The following is a 25,940-nucleotide window of genomic DNA, read 5'->3' on the forward strand; positions in this document are numbered from 1 at the left end:
TAAATAAATTTTTAAATTTTATTATAAATACTTTTTATTTATTTTTAGATAAACTTTTGAATTAAAAATACTTATTTTAGTTAAAATAATTAATTTTAAAAAATTAAATATAATAAAACAATTACTTAAAACGTATAAATAATAAAATAATTATTTTAATATAAAAAATAATTATTTATTAAATGGTAAAATTTAAAATAAGAATTGGAACCAATATCTCTGTAGATAAATCAAATGTTTTTCAACACAAACCAAAGGGGGAAATATTTAGCAATGAGAGGAAGAGAGTTTTTCAGTAATAAAATTTATTTTAAAACTTACTTTTTTATATGTAAAATAAATAAAAAATCATTTGAACATTTTTTTTCTTTTTGACGTTTATACGTGTTAATTCAACAATTGATTTTATCAAATAGTTCAAATTGAGTAAAATAGTTAAACAATTTTGAATTTCTACTTAAAAAAATATACTCTTGCAAAATTTGTCAAACATAATGATTAGTTACACAGCCACTATATATATATATATATATATATATATATATATATATATATATTTTTTTTTTTTTTTTTCTTTCTTTCTTCACTGTTGTTATTGACTAATTCAATCAAAACTTTTAAGCTAATATTTTATTTCAAAAAATCCGTAATAAAATACTTTCAATATTTTTTTATATACAAAATTATTAAGCTAACTTATAAATCACTATCATGGTATCGTTTTAATCTATTTCACAATGTTTTATGTTTTTAATCTTAAAAATTATGCATTTTAAGAGTTAATTTGATAAAATAGTTAAAAAAACTATTTATTCAAAATAATTGTTCCATTTGGAAATTTCTTATATAGAAATATACCATTGTTGTAAATTTTAATTCTAGTTATATAAAAATATGATTATATAAAAGTAAGTAATTAATTACTAGAGTCTGAGACAATAGATTCTACACATGATAAATTGCCACTGAAAACATAAAAAATAGTAAAATTCAAATATCAAATTTGGGCCACATCATCAAGTTTCTCACAATAGGGCAAAAGTTCTGGGACCAATTTCCCTCTTTAAACTTCACTCTCTCTCTCTCTAATTTTCTTGCATTTTTCTCTCTTTCTTCCCTTCTTGTGCCATCGTCGCACGCTTCTTCTCAATGTAAGTGTTTTCCACTCTTTTTTCCCCGTCAATTTCTTCACGCCATAGCATATGCACCTGTAATCCGTGAATTTACGAGTACAATTTTCACTGATATTTTCTAAGGTACGGGTTTCTGATTAGGTTATTTGGGCGTGCTTAAATCGAACCCTCCCACGTGTTTCATTGGTTGTGATCGATAATGTTATTGATCGAGATTGTGAAAGTTTGATTAGTTAGTAGGACGTTGCGGTCGTTTTCTTTTTCTGGTTTTGGGGGTTCTCTAGATATGATTAAACAGATACTCGGTAAAATACCTCGCAAACCCTCAAAGTCATCTCACGGCAATTCAAACGGTGATGGAGGGTTTAATGATGGCTTCTCACTGAACTCATCTTCTAATACCCTCTCAAAATCGAATTCTGTTTCTTCAAAATCTTCGAGTTCTGGTGCAGTTGGGTCTCGTTCTGGGAATGAGACTATTGCTCAACACTATACCAATCAAGCTAAGAAATCAGCTCCTACATCGGGTTCAATAATGGCTTCGACAGTTTATGAGGCTTTGCCTAGTTTTAGGGATGTCCCTAGCTCGGAGAAGCAGACTCTTTTTATTAGAAAGTTGAATATGTGCTGTGTGGTGTTTGATTTTAATGATCCTGCCAAGCATCTCAAAGAGAAGGACGTTAAACGGCAAACTCTACTTGAGCTTGTTGATTACGTTTCATCTGTGAATTCGAAGTTTAACGAGTCAGCGATGAACGAGATGACAAAGATGGTAGCAACCAATTTGTTTCGCGCTTTACCTTCTTCCAATCATGATGGGAAGTTGGCAGATGTCAGTGAGCCTGATGAAGAAGAACCTGTTTTGGAACCGGCGTGGCCTCATCTGCAGATTGTGTACGAATTTCTCTTTAGATTTGTGGCTTCGCCTGAGACAGATCCTAAGCTTGCGAAAAGATACATTGATCACTCGTTTGTGTTGAGGCTGCTTGATCTTTTTGACTCGGAAGACCAAAGAGAGAGGGATTACCTGAAGACTATTCTTCACCGTATTTATGGGAAGTTCATGGTGCATCGTCCATTCATTAGAAAAGCTATCAACAATATCTTTTACCGGTTCATATTTGAGACAGAGAAACACAGTGGGATTGCTGAGTTGCTTGAAATATTGGGCAGCATAATAAATGGTTTTGCTTTGCCTTTAAAGGAAGAGCATAAACTGTTCCTTGTCCGGGCACTGATTCCGCTACACAAGCCTAAGTGCGTTTCTCTTTATCATCAGCAGCTTTCTTATTGTATTACTCAGTTTGTCGAGAAGGATGTCAAGCTAGCTGATACTGTGGTTAGAGGCCTTTTGAAATATTGGCCGATAACTAATAGTGCAAAGGAGGTAATGTTCCTAGGTGAGTTGGAGGAAGTTTTAGAGGCAACACAAGCAGCAGAATTCCAGAGATGTGTGATCCCATTATTTCGTCGGATTGGCAGATGCCTTAATAGCTTACACTTTCAGGTGCTTGTCGTTCTTTTCTTATATGAATTCTGCATTCATTTTATTAGCATTTGCCAACAACACCACAGCTCTTTTTCTGTATTCTGATGTTATTCATTTCCATTTCCATTTTTCTTCTCTCAGCGATCTTAAATGCTATCTAATATTTTAAGGTTACTCAATTTTTACAATGACATTTCATATTCTCTGTATGCGCATGACTTTGTGTGTGGTCTAAGATAGCAGAACTAAAATAGGACAATGTATGAATTTTGTTTTGATATGTTTTGTATGAATTTACAGCAGGAAACTGGCTGTGGTTTTGAAGGCTTTTTTAATGTACTAGGGTAAGAATATATCAGTAACAATTTGGTAAGTAGGTCACTGTGTAATGATGTACTACCTCAATTGACTACGACCATCAAGTTTTAAATGTACAGCAAGCTAGTTATAAAAAATTGAAAACAAAAAACATATGTTGATATTCAACTCTTAACAACATAATAGAATCCAATTTTCTACTGTTGCAATTGGGTTTGGCAAAATAGTGGACAATTTGTTAGTGCATTCAGCATTGAGATATTCTGAAGTTGTATGAAAATGGGGTTCAAATTCATAGGTTATGAAACTGTAGTTTGTAATGGGTCATATTTGTTCGTTCAGATTATTGTAGAGGACACTTGTTAATAACTCTATATAATGCATTGTATTTGACTTGATATCCCTTCTTCTTTAATGGTTGGAAAATAACGTTATTTTATGACTCTACGTATAAATCTGAAATTTTTTTATATTGATTCATGATTTCATATGAAATGATCATTCAATTTTCTTGAAAGTTAAACTTATGTTGCCAACAACACATTATATATGGTTGCCTTTTATATAACGATTTTGTTTGGACAACTTTCTATAATGACTTCTCAAAGAGAAAAATAAGAAGAAAAAATAATTCTGTTTCTTCATAAGTAAAAATTAGCTTATGCATTAGTCAAGAATTTAAAGATGACTGAGCGAACTTCTACAAATTCGCTTATGCATAAACTAATTTTAACTTATGGTAAAGCTCATTTTATTTTTTTCTGTTATGTTTCTCTCTTAGAAGTTCTTATGGAAAAATTTGTTCAAACAGATTCTAAACTTGGTCGACCTATAGGCTAATGTTAAATCTTCAGAACTTTTGTTGCAACAATATATTAATGAATGTTTTTTATGTTAGAACTTGCATTTGTGACAACTGTAGATTGTAGATTTTTGGGTTCTTTTTTATGAGTTTGATTGCTACGAATACATACTATAGTTTTATTATCTGGAATTAGTCTCAAAAAATTAAAACTAAACAGTGAAACACACCTTAAGTGCACTATAAAAGTATGTGTTCAAATTAAAATTTCGCTAGATTTAGTAAGTTAGGTTTGATGTTATCTTTATTCTGTTGGCAGGTAGCTGAACGAGCTCTGTTTCTGTGGAACAATGACCATATTCGAACTTTGATCTTACAAAACAGCAAAGTGATACTGCCTATAATATTCCCTGCTTTGGAGAAAAATATACGGGGCCACTGGAACCAAGCTGTTCAGAGTTTGACCCTGAATGTTAGAAAAATATTCTCTGATGCTGATCAGGCACTTTTTGACGAGTGCTTGACGAGATTCCAAGAAGAAGAAATCAAGAATAGGGAGAAGCTAGAAAAGCGGGAATCCATATGGAAACAACTGGAAGATGTTGCCGCAGCTAATGTTGTAAGCAATGAGGCCATCCTTGTGTCAAGGTTTGTTTCCTCTGTTGCTATCGCAACAAGTGCAAATCAATTGGCTACTGCCGGTGGTTGAGAGCTATCAGAGATCCAAATTGTTTGTTCTGACCTCATGATGAGGAACAAAGGTGACTGGGGCGTTGATGTGGATATCAGTCTGCTCCTTGTTTCTGGGCATTTTGTCTCCACAATTTGTTCTGGAATCATGGGTATTATGTACCATAAGGAATGTAGTTTAATAGGCGATGTTTGTTTAGAAGTCTAGCCATTGAGATTATGCAGTGATACATAAACAATCATTTCCTTTTGCCACCTTTCTGTAATTTAAACATTGGTAATTTCTATTTCTTGCCTTTTGCAGAAAAAGATCCCAACCTTTGTTCACATGTACTGTTCCCTCTGACAGTTGTTTTTTATTTGCTGGCTGAACTGCCTGTCATTGGATCTATTTTTTTTTTCTAAAGGCGCCATTACACGTTCGAAATTTGGTGCTTTTCGTTATACCTTTTCTATTTAAAGGATTGAGATTTAATGATACATCTCTGTACACCCTTCTTTATCCCATCCAGTGAGTGTCTTGCGAAATATAGAGTTGCACATCCACAGCTCCAAGCTGATGTGTGCCCTTATATTTTACAAAGAGATATGTTTCTTAATTGTACTCGTTTGCATTACCTTAAAATATATATTTATGTTGATAGGTTTTAAAAAACAAAATATCATCTGCGAGCTTAGCACAGTGATGGAATATATCAAGCTGGTCTGGATAAACTCATCGGAAAGTCTTGCCTAGCATTGGCAAAACATGAAAAAAGGATACAACAAAAGCAATTAGGGCCAAATCTTTCAGAAGATAGTTAAGTATCGCAATCATTCAAATATATTGACAGTACATTTAGAACTGAGCGACTAAAACTATATAGAACACATCTACTACTTGAAACATCCAGATAAGACGTGCATGTTACTTCAATCATCACCATATGCTCTGAAACTATAACGTTCTTGATATGGGCCATTGAACCAGAGGTCAGCTTCAAACCACTTTGGGTACCGGACCAAGTCTCCAGCCAAAAATTGCATGAAACGCTTGCTTCCTTGAGGCACAACTCTCACTTCCCCTTCTTCAATGTACACCAATTGGTCTACCTGCCAGTCCCAGGGAAGCTTGCTTTTCCCAGTCTTCCACACTGACCATTTTGATACTCCAAGCTCAGTTAGTCTCTCAGGAGACACTTTTCTTTCCACTTTCACATTGTACAATTCCTCCAAGGATTTCTCTATCTTCATTGCTTTTATGCAACACCTTCCTTTAGAAAAATTCCCCGACTTTCCAAATCCCCTGGAACCATTGTTCACAGGATAATAGCTGATGGCCGATGCTGTCAACAAGCTTGCCATGCCGGGTAAACAGTTCACACTCAGTCTGTTTCACTTTCAAAAATCTGCAAGGACGATTTTAATAAGTTCATAGACTACCAATGTTCATGTTATAAGCACTGAATAACTCCACAAGGAACCAAAAAATCATAGATGAGAAGTGAATAGCATATACAATAAACAAGGGAAGAGATAACCTGAGTGAAGGGTTAGGCTCACCAGACCCAGCACCAACACACTCGGTAACCCACAACAATGAAAGGACCAGAAAAATAAACATAAGTTCAGAAAATTACCAAGGCTTCACTTCCGGTTCTTTTTAAGTAGAAATTGCCAGTCACTTAAAAGCACATAACAAATCTTCACATTCCAAAACACAAGAATTACTTAAAATGTAAAAACATCAGCTTTCTAATTAGGGTTTGATGACAAGGCCTTATTCGATAACACAGGATGAATGATTTTCGTATTTGATAAGCGCCGATGCTGAGTTGACATGAAAACAAACTAAGAGGAAAAATGCAAAACGAATCAAAGGATGATTGAAGTTTGAGACTTTACCGGTTCAAAACAATCGCAGGGTTGAGGGCGCAGAAGGGAGTACCCGTTAAACGATAAACCCTCACTGGGAGCAGCAGAGCGAGGTTTATCCTCAAAGGTGAAACCTTCAACTAGAGTAGAGTTTTACACCATTGCAAGCACAAATTTTGTTTCAAATGAAATAGGAAAATAAATTTTTAGATCCACTTATAAATATAAAAATTATTTTTAAAAAAAATTAAAATACTAAAATAAACATTTTCCTTATATAAGTTATCTACTTACCTATACAGGAAAATGAAAAAAAGAAAAAGAAAAAGAGATATAAATCATAAGTTTTTCGTGTGAAATAATTTTTCCCCCAATTGCCAAGTAATAAGGCAAATGAAAACCTCACTTTTTTTCATTTTTTTATTTTGTCTAATTTCTTAAAACAATGAAATTAAACAAACAGATATTTAAAATCAATAATCTTATATTAAAATAATAAGATTTTTTTAATTTTAATTAATAAAAATGTATTTTATACAATATTTTGGATGTATATATTATTATTCTTTCCTTTGTTAATATTGTTCTTTTTAATTTGTTGTTCTTTAAAAACATACCACTTTGTTTTGTCTTTAACGCTTTTTATTTTTTTTCCCAAAAATACCTATATATAAATAAGATTAATTAATTTAAAATCACTTACATTAAAACCAAAATTAATTTTGAATGGAAAACTGTATAACGTGGTATTTAAAAAAAATGTGACCAGGAAAAAAAGATTTAGTAAGTTAAGTTCTCTAAGAAAAATTAATCATTAACAAAACTAATAGATACTTATTATTAATAATGCTATTATTACCACTAGAAGAAAAACACAAATATAGTTCAGAAGTTAAGAATATTTTTAACTTAACTTATATTAATTATATATTTATTACTATGTATTTCAGAGCATTAAAATATTATTGATTTCTTTGAAAAGAGTTAACACTTCATCATATCATATACTTTCTTTCTATTTAAATATATAAAAAACTAATCATATTTTGGTGGATTTAAATACAATTTTAACTAACTCAATTGTATTTAATTTGCTTTATATTTAAATTTAAACGCAGTCACCGATAAATGAGTAGAGATAACTTAAAATTTCTGTATGAAATAAAAATTAAATAAATGCAACTAACACTTTTAATCAACATAAAATTAGTTTTTTAATATTTAATTCATCAAAATAAAGATATTTAGAGACTATCAGAAATATCTAAACCGAATTGCATTTATGCAAATTCTTTTCATATATTTTCCTACACGAGAGAACTTAAAGCTTATAGTTTTTTTTTTTAATTTCTCCTAAAAATATTGTTCCAGAGTTATTTCTAATTTTTTCAACAATTTTAAACCTCCTATAATTTGATTCAAGTAAAATTTTTTTCAATTGTAGAGTAAAGTAATTATTCATTAAGGGTTTAAATTTTTTTCAATTCAGGAATTAATTGACAGCACCAATTTTTAAGTAAAAAAAGAAAAAAGAGGAACAGAGGAAGGAAAAAGGACAGAGACAGTTTTGGTGGTTGAAGTTGAACGTGTGCAATTGTGGTGCGCAAATTCGTCGCCTTTTTCATCCATCATAATCATAATCGATGAACCAAACACAGAAGAAGGGGAAAAGCCAGTTACTTTACTTCTGTTACTCTCTTGTTTATCTTAAATTTTGTAGCTTCTCTTGTTATGTCATTGCTTCGGCTTCAACCCATCAATGGAATATCTCAGCTCTCGGTGGGGACTTCATTCCCACAGAAGAAAAGACCCTTCCTTTTGAGACCACAAGCTGTTGCCTCCAGAACCCAGGTACCAAATCTTCAGTCTCTCATGCCACGTTCTGCTTTCTTTGTAACAAGCCCAAATAACACTTATAGAGTATGCTAAGATTGTTAGCTTTTAACAGTCATATGTACACTGGCTTTTAATTCGTTGATAATGTAAAAAATATTGTATCTTTTACCTTTTTAGAGGATTATGGAGGGTGTTTCAGTGAGTGGAGAAGTTGGTGGTGCTGGTGGAGTATACTCGTATGAAGCCTTGAAAAGATTAGACAAGCTATGGTCAAGCATATGCTCCTCTCAAGAAGGTTCATGTCATTCCATGATTCTTGAAACCTTTAGGAAATGAGAGAACTGTATATGTTCTGTAATCTCCTAATGTATTCATTGCAGCTGTGCAAAAGCCTCAGCAAATTGTCTCTACCATCCCGGGCTTGTTTGGCTCATCTGGTCTTGCTGACAAAGCAGAAGGTTCATATGATGTTTTGGTGTGTGGTGGCACTCTAGGAATCTTTGTTGCCACAGCCTTGTGTATTAGGGGTCTTCGAGTTGCGATTGTGGAAAGGAATGTATTAAAAGGGGTAATTTCAGCTTCTTGATTGAGTTATCAACATTCAATCCTACAGCGAAAAGAGTCAGCGAATTCTTTAAAGGGTTAATTTGATTTGAGTTTTCTGTGTTGTTTTTATCACTAGAGAGAGCAAGAATGGAATATATCAAGAAAGGAGCTTTTGGAACTTGTAGAAGTTGGAGTCCTGGAAGAAGATGACATTGAAAGAGCCACAGCAGTGAAATTCAATCCTGTAATTCCTGAACTTCTTCAGTTTAGTTGCCAATCTCTTTGTAGCAAGAGTCATCTTGATTAGGTATTTCTCCATGACTAATATCTTGAATTAAGGTCTTGTTAAATACAAATTAAATGAAAAAAATCATAGAGCACTGCAAGAAGAAATGACCTAACAACTAAGGGATATTGGGACTGTTTGAAGGAAACTTATACACACTTCTAGAAAAGAAAAATAAGAATGATTAAAATAAAATTAGCTCCCCATTAAGCTAAATTTAGCTTATACAAGAATTAAAAACCTGATTTTAGAGAAGCTAATAAAAATAGCTTCTAGAAATTAACTCATTCATAAATAGTTTATGGAAAAAGTGATTTCGTTTTTCCTTCTTTTTTTCTTCTCTGGGAGACTTTGTAGAAAAGTTTCTCCAAATAGATCCATTATATCAGATAGTACCAAAAATGAGTGTGATATCTACTTACTAAGAGAAATTCAGTTGTCAGTCACAAGAGTAAAATGCAAAGTGTTTTCTGTGTAGAAACTTATAAAGGAGAAACTCATCCAAGCTTACAAGGTAGATCAAAATCAACTAACCTGGAAATCTTACTTAATACTGTTATTATATGATTACATTAAATTACATGCAGATAGATAATTGTTATACATGTGTGTTTTTAATCAAAAATGTTATGGTGCTCGGGAAAGCATGTGACTTTTATGTTACAGTTACACTAGCATTCCTTTTTTTTCTTACACTTATAAATTAAGAATTTCTGAATTTTCGTGTTAAATTTTGAATCCCTTACAAAACGACCATTGCTTACTTGTTAAGAATTATTAAATTTAGTTCTTCTATGTAATTTGCAAACTCAGCTTGTATGTATTTTTCCCTCAAAGAACATCAATCACAAACAGTTTCTTTCTCCAATTGACAAACTCCGCAGGATTTATGCTTCCTGCATTCCCCTTTATTTATTTTTTAATTTACTTATTACTAACTCCTCTTTGGCAACTTCATAAACTATGCAGAATAGATGTGGATTTGAAAGGAAAGGGGATATCTGGGTCAACGACATACTTAATCTCGGTGTTTCGTCAGTCTTCTTCCCATAATAATTGTTTTCTTGTATTTCAATTATGAATATATAAGTTAACCTTTGTTCTTATCTAGTTAATAATTTTCTTTTCTGTTCTGTCTGGCTTGGCAATGAGCAATGAGCAATATGCAGTTGTAGTTGTTTAATTTAGTGTATGCTTAGATTATTTAATTATTAGAGAAAACTTACTTATTTCTCCAAAGTCTCTTTAACTAACATTTTGGTTATAACATTTTTTTATACAAAATAATCTAATTCGGTCACATACTTAATTGGTGTACATGCATTTCACTATTTTTGCAAATCCCTTTCAAGAGAGGACAGAAAATCTGTTGTAGCTTACTGTATGTAGAATTACCGAGAAATGTGCAAGCAGATTGTACATCCAGTTTCATAATTCTTCATCCACTAAATAATATTTTGCACAAAAATGTGATTAGACAAACTCTGTGTTAAGAGAATAACAACTCAATATGGCACAAATCATGAAAGACAATCTACTGGGAGTGAAGGACTGCAAATTATGTAGTTGGCAATTAAATAGAGGGTAAAGTTGCTAAATGTGTGTCAGGAAGTTCCACTTGTGTGACTTATATATCTTTTGGACAACTTCATTTAATACCAATTTATTTTAAGCTAAAATCTGACCTGGTGTGAGAGGCTGTAACTTAGCTTGATAACTGTGTATTCTATCTAGTAAGTAATTGAATATCTATATGGCTTAACTCTCATAAGCATGCATTTTGTTATTTTTCCTATAGGCACAGAGCACAGGGTTTACAACGAAGTAATTTGAGCGTAAAATTTAGTATTCCATTGAAAATTTAAACTTTTCCTTAAATATTCATCTTTGCTATTTGCCATTGCAGACCAGAAAAGCTTATAGAGATTGTAAAGACGCGGTTTCTCTCCCTCGGTGGAGTCATTTTTGAGCAGTGCAGCGTCTCCTGCATCAATGTATATGAGGATGCTGCAGTGAGTTATTCTAGCACAATCATAACTTAAGTGTTATTTTATGAAATTCTATTATTGATGAATTATCATAGTTAAAACCAAATACCATTCTAGGCTGTGTAGCCTGGTCGGATGCCTCATTTTATTGAAGGTCTGTATACGTGTTTTCATTTAAAAACACCACTGAACTATACATAAACATCAAAGGGTTACAAAAAGAAAGTCTTACACTGTATCAGAAAAAAATTTGAATTGTAATGGAAATTTTAAATCACAATTTGATTTGTGTCACTGATGAATGATAATTTGTATTTTGTACGGAGATATTGAAGCATGAACCCCAGTTTATTTTTCTTTTCAGGTTCTAAAACTTTCTGGGGACAGAATATTGTCATCTCGTCTCATAATTGATGCCATGGGCAACTTCTCCCCTGTTGTAAAACAGGTCAGGAATATTCTTTTACTCACCGGTGCATCCTAACAGATATTTTATGATTTTCATCCATATGCAGGACACATTAACTGTCATTTATATGCATGCAAATGCAAGTGATGCAATATTTGTTAAATAAATAGCCACTTAAGTTCAATGATGGTCCCTTTCATCCAGTACTATTGTAAAAATCAACACTAACAAGAATGAGACTGAAAACTTCCTTGAAAATATAAAAAACTTCTGTTGGTTAAAGTTCTACACATGCTATTTAATGAATGATAAATAAGTACATACTGAGCATTCAAATTAAAACCTTTTCCTGAAGTTTCTTCTGATTGTCATGTTCAATGATTTGACAGATAAGAGGTGGGCGAAAGCCTGATGGTGTTTGCCTTGTTGTTGGAACATGTGCACGTGGCTTTGAGACAAACTCCACTAGTGATGTCATATTTAGCAGTTCATCAATAAAGAAAGTTGGAGACTCAAAAGCACAACTGTTTTGGGAGGTACCTTTTACTATATGAAGAAAACATGGTATCCTCATGCTATTTTTAAGATCTTTCGCTGAATTCTTCACAGGCATTTCCTGCAGGCTCGGGTCCTTTGGACCGTACTACTTATATGTTCACTTATGTGGAACCTCAACCTGGATCCCCAAAATTGGAAGAATTACTAGAAGAATACTGGGATTTGATGCCAGAATACCAGGCTAGTTTTCTTTTCTTCATCATGCTCTCTGATGTGTCTTAATCTTTATTTTGTCCATTTTGAAGGACATGTATCTTCCCCTCATTTGTTTTTCCTCCCTTTTCTCTTATAATAGTTCTATTTTTAAGAAAATATTAACTACAAGGTGATGAAAAATTATTTCTTTACCACCATACTAGAAAAGCTTAAATGGAAGTCCGTGCAGTGTATCAACTATCAAGTCACAAAATTTGTGTATACCCTTGTGTTATATTACTTTTGGCAATTAGATCTTTTAGCAGTCATGTTAAAATATTTAATGTCTCCGTATTTTTCTGTTTTGCTTGTTAGATTAATTAAAGTTTCCAAGTATAAAAAAAAAAAACGTAGTAGGCATGAACTCATGATATCTACTTCGAGTTTAGTCATAATTTGCTGTTTGTTTTGCCTAACTGGGGGCTTCATGAACTTTCTATTGAAGTTCTCGCTGTAAAATTTCAAAGTGTGAACAATCTGAGTGCAAAATTAGAATATAAAAAGATCAGTTTTGCTCCTTTCTTCTATATCTTATATGTTCCCTTCTGTTTTAATAGTAGTTACTGATCAAATCCAGTTTTTCCTTTCTTTCTCTATGTTTTAAAGAGTTTCTGTACAATGAGTGCTGCAATGGCTATTCTAATCCATAAAGGTTTACACTATCCAGATATTTTATTGTTTTAGTCATATAAGGTGCCAAAAATTTTACATTTTACATTCTTTTATGCAAATGTTCTGCTGCTCTCAGCTTGATACTAACGTCAATTTGCAATTTTTTCATTATAGGGTGTATCACTTGACAATTTAGAGATACTGCGAGTTATTTATGGAATCTTTCCCACTTATCGCGAGAGGTAATGTATTGCATATGAAAAAATTATCTAAAAACCTGACGTGCTCTTTGTCTGCACCTAACTTATTCAATTCCCTAAGTTTGTTTTGAACTCATTTTGGATATTCTTACTTGTATCTCAACTTATAGTTTCTTTTAATATTACATCGTACAATGTTTGCTGATGATATGGAGCACTAGCAGTCCACTACCAGCTTCTTTTGATAGAGTTTTACAGGTAAATTACGTTTTATACTCCTGAAGCCTCTATAAAATAATAAAACTAAGTCATCGGTGATCTATCAACTAATATTAAAGCATTGAAGCTTCATTCTCTGTAGTTTGGTGATGCCAGTGGCATACAATCACCTGTTTCATTTGGTGGATTTGGAAGTTTGACCAGACACCTTGGGAGACTGTCAGCTGGTATGTCTTTCAGTGATTTTTTTTAAACTTGTGATGTACATTTTTGTACTTGTTGAAGCAGATATATTGCTATGTTGTGGGACAGGTGTTACTTTCTTTTTAATCTGAGACATTAAACTATGAATGTAACTGTTTTTCGGAGTATTTATGGATCTCCCCACCATTTTTCTTTTCCTTGCTTCTGTCTTCAGCAACATTGGAACATATAATTTTCGTAAAATATTACGTGGCTGAAAATGATTTAGAAATTTGCTCAAACCAGTAACTGCTAACTATAAAAAAAAAAAGGTGTACAATTGAGATAACTGATTCTTTCTTTTCTCCACTTCATTGTAATGAAGGAATACATGAAGCAATCAATGGTGGCTATCTTGACTCGTACAACTTGTCTTTGCTGAACCCTTACATGGTACTTTCCAACTTTCCTCAAAGGTTTGAGTCTTTCAGAGTCTGTGGTATGAAACTAAATACCTGACCAAGACTATGTATCATGCAGCCCAACTTGAGTGCTTCATGGCTGTTCCAAAGAGCAATGTCAGCAAAGAAACAGTCCAATGTTCCTGTAGATTTTATTAATGAACTTCTTTATACCAATTTTAGTTGTATGCAGGTAGTATTTCTCTCATGACTGAGATTATTTTGATGTTTTTTTTTACTGTTGCTTCTTTTTTATCCTTCATTTTTGCAGAGGCTTGGTGATCCCGTGCTACGACCGTTTCTACAGGTATACTTTTGCAGAGGCTTGGTGATCCAATCTGAAATTCTGGATATGTTTTTTCTGTGTCTTCTGTAAGATGTTTGTTCTCAAAAGACTCAATTAATTGAGATGAGAACCCATATCAAATTTTAAATTCGGTATGATGACTTTATTAAAATATCATCTTTTATATTTACAGGATGTTGTACAGTTTGGTCCACTTTCCAAAACGTTAGGCCTCGTTATGTTAACAAATCCTCAAATACTCCCATCCATATTCAAGCAGGTACTTCATGATGCAAGGAAATCTCAGAGTCTTGAAGTGCAACTTATATATGTTCTTCTCTTTCAGTTTCTCATATGATATATTTAATTAGCCAAGCATATAGAAACCTAGTTGGAGTTTGATAAAAATATGTAGCATAAATAATAAGTCAGCAAAACTCTTCAACATAAGGGGTTAAGAATTTTATCTTGTTCCAGGTTGGTGTTCCTGTACTTCTTGATTGGTCTAGACATTTTCTGGGGCTTGGATACTACACCTTTCTATCGACCTTTGCTGATCCTATTGTGAGGTAATAGTCTATGCAAGGTCCTCTTAAACCGCTGTTTTTAGCTTCCTTATTTATTCAACAAGCATATAAATCCATTTGATGCACCTTGTATTCTGTGTTCATATTCGATGAATCGCAAGGCCATTGGTACATGCATTGCCATCGAAGATGAGTTTCCAGTTGAAGCGGCATCTCGAGGCTTGGAAATATGGAGCTGGTCTTGATTATAAGTTATAGGAACTACTTTTTAAGTTTGTTTCATGACAACCTACAAGATAAGGATGATGTGGTGGCTAATTGGTTCTAAGGCATTGGTTTTTCTCTCACATCCAAATTCACTCTTCATTCATTCTTGATCTTTATTCTTTTTCTACCACTTCCACGTGAAGTTAGGTTGCATAACAGTTGTATTGTATGTCTGAGATGTATAATTTAATTTAAATGGTTGATAGGGTGTTCCAAAACGAAGCATGCAAAGAAAGCACCAAAATTATATTCTTCCATTTACTACTATCTTAATTATTGATACATACACACTACTTTTTATTATTTTTATTCTCCGGAATGCTTCAAAATTTACAGACACAACAACAGCCACAGGCATACTCTATCCAAATAATCCATCTTTGGATGCCCATGATACATATTTCCAAAGCAACTAAAATAAAGGGAAAACAAATAAAATTGTAAATCTCAATCTGATGTTTTTCTACCCCAAATTTTAGATAGCTCCTTTACGATAGTCTTTTGTTTAACATCTTCCCTTTCTATATGCCACTTTCTTGACATGTTCTCAGCCTGCAAATCCAAGTTTTGAGTTAGGATTATGAATTGAATTGTTCAGAATATTAAGAAATACAATTTTAAACTTGCCCATATTTTGAAGGGAGTAAGTTGTTCTTTGATACTCTGAAGTTGTGGCTCCACGTAGTCTTTTCCCTTATTTTTTATGTCACTTATCTGTAATGTAACAACAACAAAAATTTCTGATAAAAAGTCAACAAACTAAAATGGACAGTTTATTTGGCAATATAGAGATCCATTGATACAACTGAATGAACGAAAAACAAGTATTGAGATACAAATACAAAGGCTTACACGAATTTTTATGGTCATAAATGTCTTTCAACATGATGAATAATTTATGAAGAAAGATGAATGAAAATGGATCAAGGTAGACATTCTAGTGGATTACTTAACTAATTTAAACAAGAAAATACACATAACCAAGAGAGGGAGAAAAGAATTACATATTAAACTCTAGGATCAACATATTAAATTATGTTGGTATTTGTATGGGGGAAATATATTTTAAATCTAAATAATAGATCATATACGTATCTGACCAGTATCCTAAAATTTGAAACTTAAAAAAACAAAAAAACTCCTAAAAATTAACTTGTTCAAATTCAAATGACAGACAGTTAGGTATATATTTTCAACAAACTAAATCACTTACATTATGCAGCTCTAACTTGGAGGCCACCGTACCAAACACCAATGCAGTACCACCAAATACAAATGCAGTGGCAACAGCAAAAGCCTTTCCAACTAAAAAAATGGTAATTGAAAAATTGCATTAGAAAACACTGGCATCATCCCAAAGAATTTGGCCGAAACCTTTTTTCCTTAGCAGCATTATTGATATAAACAACAAAATCTTAATGAAGTCATAAACCAATGTCTAATGAAGTAAATGAAGTAATAACCACCTGAACTGTATGTACAAGCAAATCAAGCAGAAAAAGTGATGAATACTTCGGTTTTTTATTAACTCTACTACTACACACTCAACCCTAAACCTTTTTGTTCCAGAAAAGTAATTTTCTCAAATAGTATCCACCATTTCGTTCTCCACTACGACAACATATATTGTATGACTGAACTCCTCCCTCATTCATAATTTCTATATTCAAAATATAAAACACTTCAACCATTATTACTTATAGATCCCACTATAAACTCCACAGAGACATTAAGTGATTATGTGAAAGATGAGGGCAACAAACTCATTGTATATAAGCTAGTCAAGTAGATACCATACTAAGTCCACAATGTACATATTCATCGGTGAGACTAACCATTTATTTCCCTAATGTTGCATCAGAAAACCATCTATCTACAAATATTGAGAATTGCTTAAAACACTTACAATTTATAATACAGCGCAAAACAAAGCAATGAAAGATCAAGAAACACAGCAGGAATGTAACAAAATGTACCATGTGCAAGCCCTTCACCAGCAGCTTTCAACTTCTCCGGGTTAACATGAGTGGCATACCTATCTTGACGCAATTCATTAGCTGTTGAGGCTGAAACTGTGTTTGTTGCTTCAGGCAGTTGCCACCTGTGCAACCAAACCATCGTGCATAAGCAATTGATCAAAACCACTCATTTTAAACATAAAAAAGAGAAGAAGAATCACAACCAGCTTCTTTGCCTATTAAAACCCAAATTCTAAAATTGAAAAGTGCAGACAGGGTATACTATCTGTACAAAACAATTTTACATAGTTCTTCAATCACAAACTGCAATAAATTTGTTAAATTTTACAATAATTATCTTAAAAGCCATTCTTGTGACAATTCTTAAATACTAAGAAAGTGTAGAATTTGTGTACTGATAACACACAAAAGTCAAGCTCAATTTAAAACTAAAGGATAAAATTCAAATGGGAAACTATTATGCATATAATATTTGATTGACGAGGTAAAAGTAATAGGGAAATTGAAACAGAGAGTGATGATTCTTAAATACTCAGACAGTGTAGAATTTTTTATACTGATAATACACAAAAACCAAGCTCAGTTTAAAACTAAAGAATACAATTCAAATGGGAAACCATTATGCATATGATATTTGATGGATAAGGTAAAAGAAATTGGGAAATTGAAACAGAGAGAGACGAAGGAACCTTTTGGGGCCAAAAGTGACTTGGGGCAGGGAAAGGTAAGCACGTAGAGGATTAAGAGCGTCGGGGGATACGGAAGAACGGAAATTTGGATCGGAAGGAAGGACCCATTTGGAGGCAAAGAAGGAAGAAGTGGTAGCTTCATCATTTCTGAACACTTTGGAAGGAAGATGGTGTCTTAGAACCTCGGGAAGCACATCCGCATGATCATGTTCTTCGTGGAAGTTTAGGTTGTTGTTGCTGTTGCTGTTGCTGTTGGTCTTAGGAACAGGATTTTTTTGGGCTAATTTTCCTACGGCTTGTTTGGATTCCTGGAAAAAATACGCTGCTTCTTTCCCAGCTAACCTTCCCGCTAGAAAACTCATCTTTCAGTTTTACTCTGTTTCTCTCTTTCACTCTCTTCCACCATATTTATATGGCTCCCAAGCTATGATTGTTTTTGGATGTAATTGAAAATTAACAATTTTTAAATGGTTGTTTGAAAGAAATTTTGATGAACTTTTAATATTTTAACAAAGTAAGAATTTCTAACATGGAAATTGGTCAAAATTTCAGCAAAAATATTATCCAGAAACTAGTCATTAACAATCCCAAAAGATATTTATAAAGAACTATAAAAGAAAAATATTGACAATACATCATGTCTGAATTCTATTATGTCAATGTTTTAAAATCTCCCCTTTTTTAATAGTGATGTTTTTAATAAATTTATCGTATAAATGATAAAGTGTATTGAGTATAATGATTTACGTAATGTCAATCTGTTAAAAAACATTAGCATAGATGATTATGATATTATCCAGGAAGATGATTTGCAGAAGGGATATCATGTAAATTGGATTGTAGAATAGAAGATGGCAATTACTTTGTAGAATAAAATATGAGTTTAGTTTAGTTTATTTTATGAGTAGAAAGTGTTATTTGGTAAAGAAACTGAATTGTGAAGAGTTTAAATTAAGTCGAAAAATGTTGACTACACTCAAGATCATTGTCAAATTACTTGGGAAACAAGAATTATGCAACATCTCTTGTGCTTGCAGAACAAGTTTTTAGTTTGTATTCAACGTCTTCATAGATTTCTCTACTAGTATTGTTTATTGCTTAGGAGGCAGTGTCTTTCTGCACCTCTGTAAATTTCTTCCCCTACTTTCATATGAATCAAATTTCTTTTTTTTTTTTTCTTTTTGGATTATCTGACAGTCAAAAATAATTTTGGACTGTGTAATTTGGAAGTTTTTTTCTTTAATTCTTTTCAATTTTTAAAATTTATTTTTTTACTTTAAGATTGCACAGTTAAAAATACTTTTGGGTCGTATAATTTTAGAGTCATTTTTAACTTTTCGAATCACACAATCTGAAAAAGACAAAAATGAAATTTTCTAATGAGGGGTGCCGGGGAATTTATGAAAGTGCAAAAGGAAATACCTTATTAGCGTAGGGAGTACCCGTTAATGGTTTTTTCTTCCTGCACCCTCATATTAATAAAAAAACATTAAAATATCCTCCCTTTTATTAATTTGTTCTGAAAAATTTATTCTGGAGGGTATTATAGAAGTTTTGGAAATTTGTTCTAAAAATCTTGTTCTATAAAACTTATTTTAAAATGCATTTAAGGCGTTTCTGATATCTCCTTCTGAAAACCATATTTGAAAATCTTATTTAAGAAATTCCGTTCTAGATAAATTCCAAAACATATAATTTAAAATTCACTTTTATAGAAGATAAAATGGATTTTTAAAATTATGGAGATGTGCACAAACTTATGGAGGTGCAGGAAGAAGAAGTCCTCTTTAAAAGTAAGAGCTAGCCACTACCCAAAATTATCCCGTACCTATAATTTTCTTCCTGCATCCTATTAATTTATTTGATTTCCTCTTTTACCCTTATTTCAAAATTACTTCGAAAAATGTAATTTGAAAACAGAAAATATATTTTGAAGTCTTTTACTTTCTGAAAAAGAAAAATATGTTTTCAAATTTGGTTAAAATAATTCGTTGGTCCTCGTTTTTGTCGCAAAATCTCAATTTGGTCTTCGTATTTTTATTAGTCTCAATTAGGTCCTCATTTTTGTAAATTAGTATCAATTAGGTCCTTTCCGTTAATAGAGAACTAACACCGTTAAGTAGATGTCACGTGTCAGCTCCTCGTTTTTTTGAACTTTTTTTTATTTTATATTTTTTTAATTTTTTAATTTTTTTAATTTTTTTTAAAAATATTTATGCCACGTGTCATGTCTGTAGTGTGCCACGTGTCAATCTAATATGGTGACACGTGTCAAATTAATATATGAATCTCAATTTGGTCCTCATATTTGTTAAATTGATTTGATTTGAGTCCCAATTTTTTTAAAAAAATTTCAATTTCAGACACTCCAAATTTAGACCAAATTTTACTTTTATATAATGTTATGATTATTTTTATTAAAATTAATATTTTTATTAAATATTTTAATAATATTAATTATATTTAATATTAAAATTTTAAATATATTTATTTTAATTTTTATAACATTATTTTAAAATTTTACATTTGAATTTATAAAATTGTTATTTTTAAGCAAACTCTAAAATATTGTTGATATTGAATATTATACAAATATTTCGAATATAAATTTATTAATCTATATATTTATAATTTTAAAATAAAATTTAAATAAAGTTTAATGTAAAATATAAATTTAAATAAATTAAATGTTGTTAAAAATATGTAATAGAAATATCACTTGTAATAAAAGTATCATCATTACATGTATAAAAAAATTAAATTTGTTCTAAATTTGGAACACATGAAATTAAAATTTTTTTTAAAAAATTTGGGACTAAAATCAAATCAAATTAACAAATATGAGGACCAAATTGAAATTCATACAAAAATTTGACACGTGTCACCATATTAGATTGACACGTGGCATACTACAAATCTGACATGTGGCATAAATATTTAAAAAAAAAAATTAAAAAATTTAAAAACTTAAAATTAAAATTCAAAAAAAAATTCAAAAAAAATTCAAAAAAATTCAAAAAATTCAAAAAAACGAGAAGCTGACACATGACACCTACTTAACGGTGTTAGTTCTCTACTAACGAAAATGACCTAATTGATACTAATTTACAAAAATGAGGACCTAATTGAGACTAATAAAAATACGAGAACCAAATTGAGATTTTGCTACAAAAACGAGGACCAACGGAGTATTTTAACCTTCAATTTTTTTTTTTTTAATTTCTTTTCAAACTCACTTCTGAAATTCATTTTCGGGAGAGGGACTTCTCTCTTCCGGAATTTCTTTTCGGAAAATCTATAACAATATATAAAAGGGATTCTTCTTTTTGTGTCCACATTTTAAAATATTCATTTTACCCTTTAAATATAATAATTTATTAAATTTTTAAAAATTGACCGTTACTTTTACAAGATTTTTTATAAAATCGGATGTCTCTGTTTCTTCTCTTCATCTTTATTTATTAATGATTATTCTTTCATCTATTATCGTATATTTCACTTCATTTTTAATAAATATAATTTTAATTTATATATTAATTTAATAACATTACAATATTATCACCTACTAATATAATAACATGCATATTTAAAAAATGCATACACACAGGCGCAATAGTGCCTGTGTTTACGCTAGTATGTTTTAAGTAGAGAGTATATTTTGATTTTTTTTTTCCGGAAAAATGAAAATATATTTTTGGAATTTTCTTTTTGAATATTTTTATGGAATTATATTTTGGAAAAAAAAATTAAATTTGATTTCAAAAATTATAATATTAAGCATAATAATCCGTTAAAGAAATATAATTTCCTGCTTAAATGATAATATAAATTAAGTAACCTAAAATACCAAATAATAGTAAACTGACAAAAAGATTTTAACATTTCTATGACAATTGTGTTTGCATAAAAAAACTACTAAAAGATATAATGAGTTCATACTCATGGTAGGATCTCCACTAAGAGAACAAATATTCGAGTGATAGAAAAAAAATTACGACAAAACAATTTTTTTGAACCAAGGAAGAAAACAGTACCATATAAACTTAAAGCAAAAGAGAGTTAAAAAAATATAAAATAATGCATTACATTACTTAGAATTCGATGAATATTTCATTCCTTAAAAAAAATGATACAATAAGATTTACCTTTTAAAATTTTTGTTCCTTAATTGTCTTATACATTAGTAATTACTTTTTTTGTTTTTGCTAAACAACACCTATAAAATGACCTTAAATAAAGTTTTTTTCCCATACCTTTTATCCTCTTGCTGTGTCAAAATAAATATATTTTACATACCTATTTGCATTCTACAAATTTTACAAATTAATTAAGATCTCTAATAACTAATTAGGATTAATTATGTTTTAGGCGTCACAATCGGAGAAAACAATAGCAATAGGTTATTATTAATCTATTTATGAATTTTCTGTTAATCATGTGATCATAGATATATCTATATGATTTTTCTGTTAATCATGTGATCATTACAGATAAGTTATCAGCTTCAGTTTCACAATCTGCATCAAATAAAACTATGATAAAATCTTTTGACCATGAAAGGTTAATCAAATCTTTAAATATTTTTATTTTTCTCTTTTAATGTAAACTACTCAAAAGTCATTGACTGATTCCGTACCCAGCATGTGCTCTTAATGATCACATTTATAAATCATTAAACAAAAAGTCTATTAATTATCACAAGATTGTTGAATGATTATAGTGACAAATTAAAAACCCCTATGCTTTCTTACACATTCATCTTTAATTACTTTAAGGAGCATGTCTGCATTTTGTTCTAAATATTTTCCAACATCTGATATAAATTTCATTAAAATTAATAAATAGAACCATAATAATTAAACAATTTAGAATTTAATTAAAATACACTAGTAATATACATTTCTTTTACAATATTATCTAAGCATAACTTATTATATTTGATAATTTTTGTCTTTTGTAATAATTAAGCTAACGTTGCTTTCTAATTAGTTGGTAATGTAATGATACTCACACCGACCATATTATACAAAAAAAACATTCATATTTTAAACATAATGTATTCATCAATATACAAATATATGAAGTAATGTAAAATCTAATTTACGCAAAATTTTATACCAATGTTAGATTATCATATATTACACGTCTACATAAAAAAATAATGATATATATATATATATATATATATATATATATATATATATATTTCTTTTTATTAAAATTAAATTATTGTCAATTAGGTGTATTTTATTATTGGTCGAGTTTCTTTCCCCAATAAGGTGAAACATAATTTTTAACCAGATTTACTATTGTTTTACTCTTAACACTTTAAAAAAAAAAAAACATTGTACAGGCCTATAACCAATAGTCTAAACGGCGTTTTAAAAATTATGAAAATTGCAGTAGCTATTACTATTGACATAGCTAGCGCGTGAATGGTCGCTAAAACAATCATCAATACTAACTTTATTTTGAGCATAACCAATTTCTTTTAACATATAATAATATTATTGGATTATTGTGACATCTACTGATTTATAATCCTTTATTTATTTTATTCTCTAAAAATTTGTAGAAATAAAATTGCGAAAATATAGAGTGAAAGTATATGAAAGTAGGGCACTTAAAATGGTTGTGGTGGTGGTGGCTAGGCAAAAGCTCTGATGGAGAATATTATTTTTAATTTGTTACTTTTGATTTATTTTCCAAGTACACAATTATTTCCCCGAACGATGGTGTTCAAAAATCTACACGCGCACACCGAAAAGGTTATAGCTGGAGCTGGTGGTGGCCTTGGTGGGGGTCCTGTAACCAGAATTAGTATGTGCACTTATTCCACCCGATGTGGACCACAAACCCCCCACCTTAATTTCACACACACCATAACCAATTCCCCTATGGATTTTTAGTGCATGCAACTATGCAACTCAACTCACACAATACTTCTACCTTCTCTCTTTCTCCTCTATTAAATCACAAGTCAAAATAGAAAAAAGTAAATATGTACAAGAACTTCTGGGACCTCACTGTTATGTAGGTAGGGTGAGACTAAGAGCATGTGGAGTCTATCACCTTCTGCCAACAAATATTCTTGTGTGTGTGCTCAAGATGCTGGAGTTTTATTAATTATTTGCATGGTTGTTGTGTGAAGTAATGGGTATTAAACACTCTGCATTCAAGCTTTGGGGCCTATCACACCAGAGGAGCTATAATGATTGAACTGTTTGATCACTGGTATCAGTCACTGCATCCCATTTCATTTTCATATATTTTTCAACTCATCAAAACTCTAAGGGTCCCCACCCTCTCTCTTCTTCCTCCCACAAACAAAGAACACTTCAAACTCCAATTGACACAAAACACCAAATCTCAGAAATTCCGTTGCCCAACCGTCTCTTCTATATTCTTCTCAACAGTTGTTTTCAGGCACACACACAGAGAGGGCCAATAAAATGGTAAATGTTTGCATATATATCTGATGGTGGATCCCCTACTTTGACCAATGAAAATTCAGATTTTTCAATGCAACCTCAAAAACTCTGTCAATTTTGAGCAATGAAAGAAGATAAACTATGATGGTATGTATAATAACTAAGGCATACAATACGATACAATACAAGTCCGATCTTAAAAAAAGTATGCTTTAATTGCAATGCAACAGGAGAGTCTGGTTTAAGGCAAGGAAAATGTAGATAAAACTGCATAACATAAACAAACTCTAGTTTATAATTTATTGTTTTCATACCTCTAAAGCTCAAAATCTTGTTTACCTTCTGTACAAGGACTCTCTACTAATCTAGCTAATAAACAATCACTATTTCTAACATGACTCTGCTAGCATATAATATAACACATATATATATAATCTGTATTCCCTGTATATGACAAAGAAGGTAGTGAATAATAAAGAAACCATATATCTGATTACACTATTTATCCTGTGTTGGGAATAGTCCAAGTGTGAGTCAAAAAGTCCCACATTGGATAGAAAAGACAAAGTTAAACACTATATAAGAATAAAGACCCATAACAACATTGCCTTAAGGTTTTGGGGTTAAAGTGGTGTCTAAGGTCTTATATGTGTAAGACTAATGTCATATAACCATATAGAACCATAATCTCCCAATAACCATATGCCATAACCATGCCCATAACCGAATATGAGAAATATATATAACTTATCATCCTGCTACATAAAACCTGAGAGATGAAGCTATCTCTTGTTGTGTAAAGGGTTGGATCCTGTTGGCACTCTGCGTTTTTCTGACATAAACTCTCTACCTCTGCTGCTGATTGGAGAATTTCCCCAGGGATGAAAATCCTCATGGCTTGAAGTGGAGGGGCCTGAGAATTTGCTCCTGATGCAGTGAATTCTCGGTGTAAGGAACAGAAGTGTGATGATGATGAGGACCAGCGAGTGGAAGTGCTTCATGGTCATGCTCCTTCTTTTTTTTGTTGTTGTTGCTGTTTAACAAGGAGAAACAAAGAGAGAGTGATGGAAAATGCAGAATTTGGTGTAGGCTAGGCTATGTTATATTGTGTATATATTTATATGGACACGGTTAGGTCCAACATGTGCATACTAAATCTGGTGATATTTATGAAACACTTGTGGTGTTTCCGTGTGAGTTTGCGTGGTGGGGCATGGCCTGATTACCGTCTGATTGTGATCAAATGGTCAATGATGGGTGGATTCACGAATGCTGTGAGTAGGGTCTGGTATTGGATCAGGGTGCCTAGAATGACGGTTGTGTGGCTGAGGGTGGTGGGGTGGCAATATTCAATGAAAGACAGTGACATACAGAACTCAACACAAACACACACAAAAACACGCACTCGTAGGAACAACAAGCCTGAAACAAAAACAATGTAATGTTTTTTTATTTTCCAATGCTATGACTTTAGATAACTTAACCTTCTGAAATGACCAAAACACCCATAATGTTTCGTTGTGAAAGAGTCAAAGCACGCGCGTTAGGCCAGGGGTGTTTTCGTCATGAAAAGTCAAACATCGCCGACGCACTCGAGAGGCATGTGGCGTTGTAATAGTACTATCTAATTAATCATAAAGAATTAAAATAATAAACATGCTGAAAGGGACCGTAGTACTGTTAAGGTTATTTTCACACACACAACTTCGTAAGGTAGGTTAAGTAGATCCGAATTTGCTGGGTCCAAGTCAAAATGGGGATTTTGAATAGTTCGAATATTGGTTCGTTTTCGAGAATTTGGACCCTTCAAATAATTTATATAACTAGTTTAGTCTTTGATGAAAATGAATGGGAAGCGCTTTAAATTTTGACTAATGAAATGGTAAAAATATTTGTGATGATACCGTAATCTCTTTATGAATAGTTTAGAAGTTTGTTCCAAGACTTATTCAGCAAACGCACCAATCAAAACCTCTTCCTTG

The 25,940-nt window shown here is 31.6% G+C and overlaps 4 protein-coding genes across 6 annotated transcripts; 2 read left to right on the forward strand and 2 right to left on the reverse strand.

Annotated features, from left to right (window-relative positions):
- The first annotated feature begins 1,017 nt into the window (after positions 1-1,017).
- On the forward strand, positions 1,018-4,759 carry LOC114193867 (serine/threonine protein phosphatase 2A 59 kDa regulatory subunit B' gamma isoform). Of its 2 annotated transcripts, none has more exons than XM_028083834.1 (2): positions 1,018-2,640; positions 2,923-4,044. In XM_028083834.1, exons 1-2 carry the CDS (start codon positions 1,420-1,422, stop codon positions 2,968-2,970), a joined length of 1,269 nt encoding a protein of 422 aa, XP_027939635.1. In that variant the 5' UTR covers positions 1,018-1,419; the 3' UTR covers positions 2,971-4,044. The 2 variants fall into 2 exon arrangements, with proteins under 2 accessions (XP_027939635.1, XP_027939634.1); XM_028083833.1 differs by lacking the exon at positions 2,923-4,044 and adding an exon at positions 4,062-4,759 and having other exon boundaries at positions 1,022-2,640.
- A 359-nt stretch (positions 4,760-5,118) lies between these two features.
- Positions 5,119-6,480, reverse strand: LOC114193868. Its single transcript, XM_028083835.1, has 2 exons — positions 6,317-6,480; positions 5,119-5,820 (listed from the first exon to the last, which is right to left on the reverse strand). The coding sequence occupies exon 2, from the start codon at positions 5,774-5,776 to the stop codon at positions 5,345-5,347; it is 432 nt and encodes a 143-aa protein (XP_027939636.1). The 5' UTR covers positions 5,777-5,820; positions 6,317-6,480; the 3' UTR covers positions 5,119-5,344.
- Positions 6,481-7,840: 1,360 nt separating this feature from the next.
- LOC114195444 lies at positions 7,841-15,162 on the forward strand. 2 transcript variants are annotated; one of them, XM_028085921.1, is made up of 18 exons: positions 7,841-8,137; positions 8,300-8,417; positions 8,503-8,690; positions 8,805-8,912; positions 9,924-9,988; positions 10,861-10,966; positions 11,307-11,390; positions 11,741-11,887; positions 11,961-12,089; positions 12,891-12,958; positions 13,138-13,174; positions 13,278-13,362; positions 13,704-13,771; positions 13,859-13,972; positions 14,051-14,086; positions 14,259-14,345; positions 14,543-14,634; positions 14,754-15,162. In XM_028085921.1, the coding sequence occupies exons 1-18, from the start codon at positions 8,018-8,020 to the stop codon at positions 14,848-14,850; spliced, it is 1,749 nt and encodes a 582-aa protein (XP_027941722.1). In that variant the 5' UTR covers positions 7,841-8,017; the 3' UTR covers positions 14,851-15,162. The 2 variants fall into 2 exon arrangements, with proteins under 2 accessions (XP_027941722.1, XP_027941723.1); XM_028085922.1 differs by having other exon boundaries at positions 13,141-13,174.
- LOC114195446 lies at positions 15,091-17,959 on the reverse strand. The gene is made up of 5 exons (XM_028085923.1): positions 17,528-17,959; positions 16,836-16,960; positions 16,073-16,164; positions 15,487-15,573; positions 15,091-15,411 (listed from the first exon to the last, which is right to left on the reverse strand). The coding sequence occupies exons 1-5, from the start codon at positions 17,887-17,889 to the stop codon at positions 15,307-15,309; spliced, it is 771 nt and encodes a 256-aa protein (XP_027941724.1). The 5' UTR covers positions 17,890-17,959; the 3' UTR covers positions 15,091-15,306.
- Between the last annotated feature and the right edge of the window lie 7,981 nt (positions 17,960-25,940).

This window comes from Vigna unguiculata, chromosome 8 (assembly GCF_004118075.2).
Source record: "Vigna unguiculata cultivar IT97K-499-35 chromosome 8, ASM411807v1, whole genome shotgun sequence".
NCBI lineage: Eukaryota > Viridiplantae > Streptophyta > Magnoliopsida > Fabales > Fabaceae > Vigna > Vigna unguiculata.

What these genes read in the sequence shown, in the direction of transcription:
- LOC114193867 (XM_028083833.1), top strand. Translation starts at nt 1,420, where the DNA reads ATGATTAAACAGATACTCGGTAAAATACCTCGCAAACCCTCAAAGTCA. An exon ending in TTAATAGCTTACACTTTCAG is followed by an intron (nt 2,641 to 4,061) that starts GTGCTTGTCGTT and finishes TTCTGTTGGCAG; the next exon opens with GTAGCTGAACGAGCTCTGTT.
- LOC114193868 (XM_028083835.1), bottom strand. Translation starts at nt 5,776, where the DNA reads ATGGCAAGCTTGTTGACAGCATCGGCCATCAGCTATTATCCTGTGAAC.
- LOC114195444 (XM_028085921.1), top strand. Translation starts at nt 8,018, where the DNA reads ATGTCATTGCTTCGGCTTCAACCCATCAATGGAATATCTCAGCTCTCG. An exon ending in ATGTATATGAGGATGCTGCA is followed by an intron (nt 10,967 to 11,306) that starts GTGAGTTATTCT and finishes TTTTCTTTTCAG; the next exon opens with GTTCTAAAACTTTCTGGGGA. An exon ending in ATTTGATGCCAGAATACCAG is followed by an intron (nt 12,090 to 12,890) that starts GCTAGTTTTCTT and finishes TTTTCATTATAG; the next exon opens with GGTGTATCACTTGACAATTT.
- LOC114195446 (XM_028085923.1), bottom strand. Translation starts at nt 17,889, where the DNA reads ATGAGTTTTCTAGCGGGAAGGTTAGCTGGGAAAGAAGCAGCGTATTTT. An exon ending in TGGTGAAGGGCTTGCACATG is followed by an intron (nt 16,165 to 16,835) that starts GTACATTTTGTT and finishes CCATTTTTTTAG; the next exon opens with TTGGAAAGGCTTTTGCTGTT. An exon ending in TTACTCCCTTCAAAATATGG is followed by an intron (nt 15,412 to 15,486) that starts GCAAGTTTAAAA and finishes TTGGATTTGCAG; the next exon opens with GCTGAGAACATGTCAAGAAA.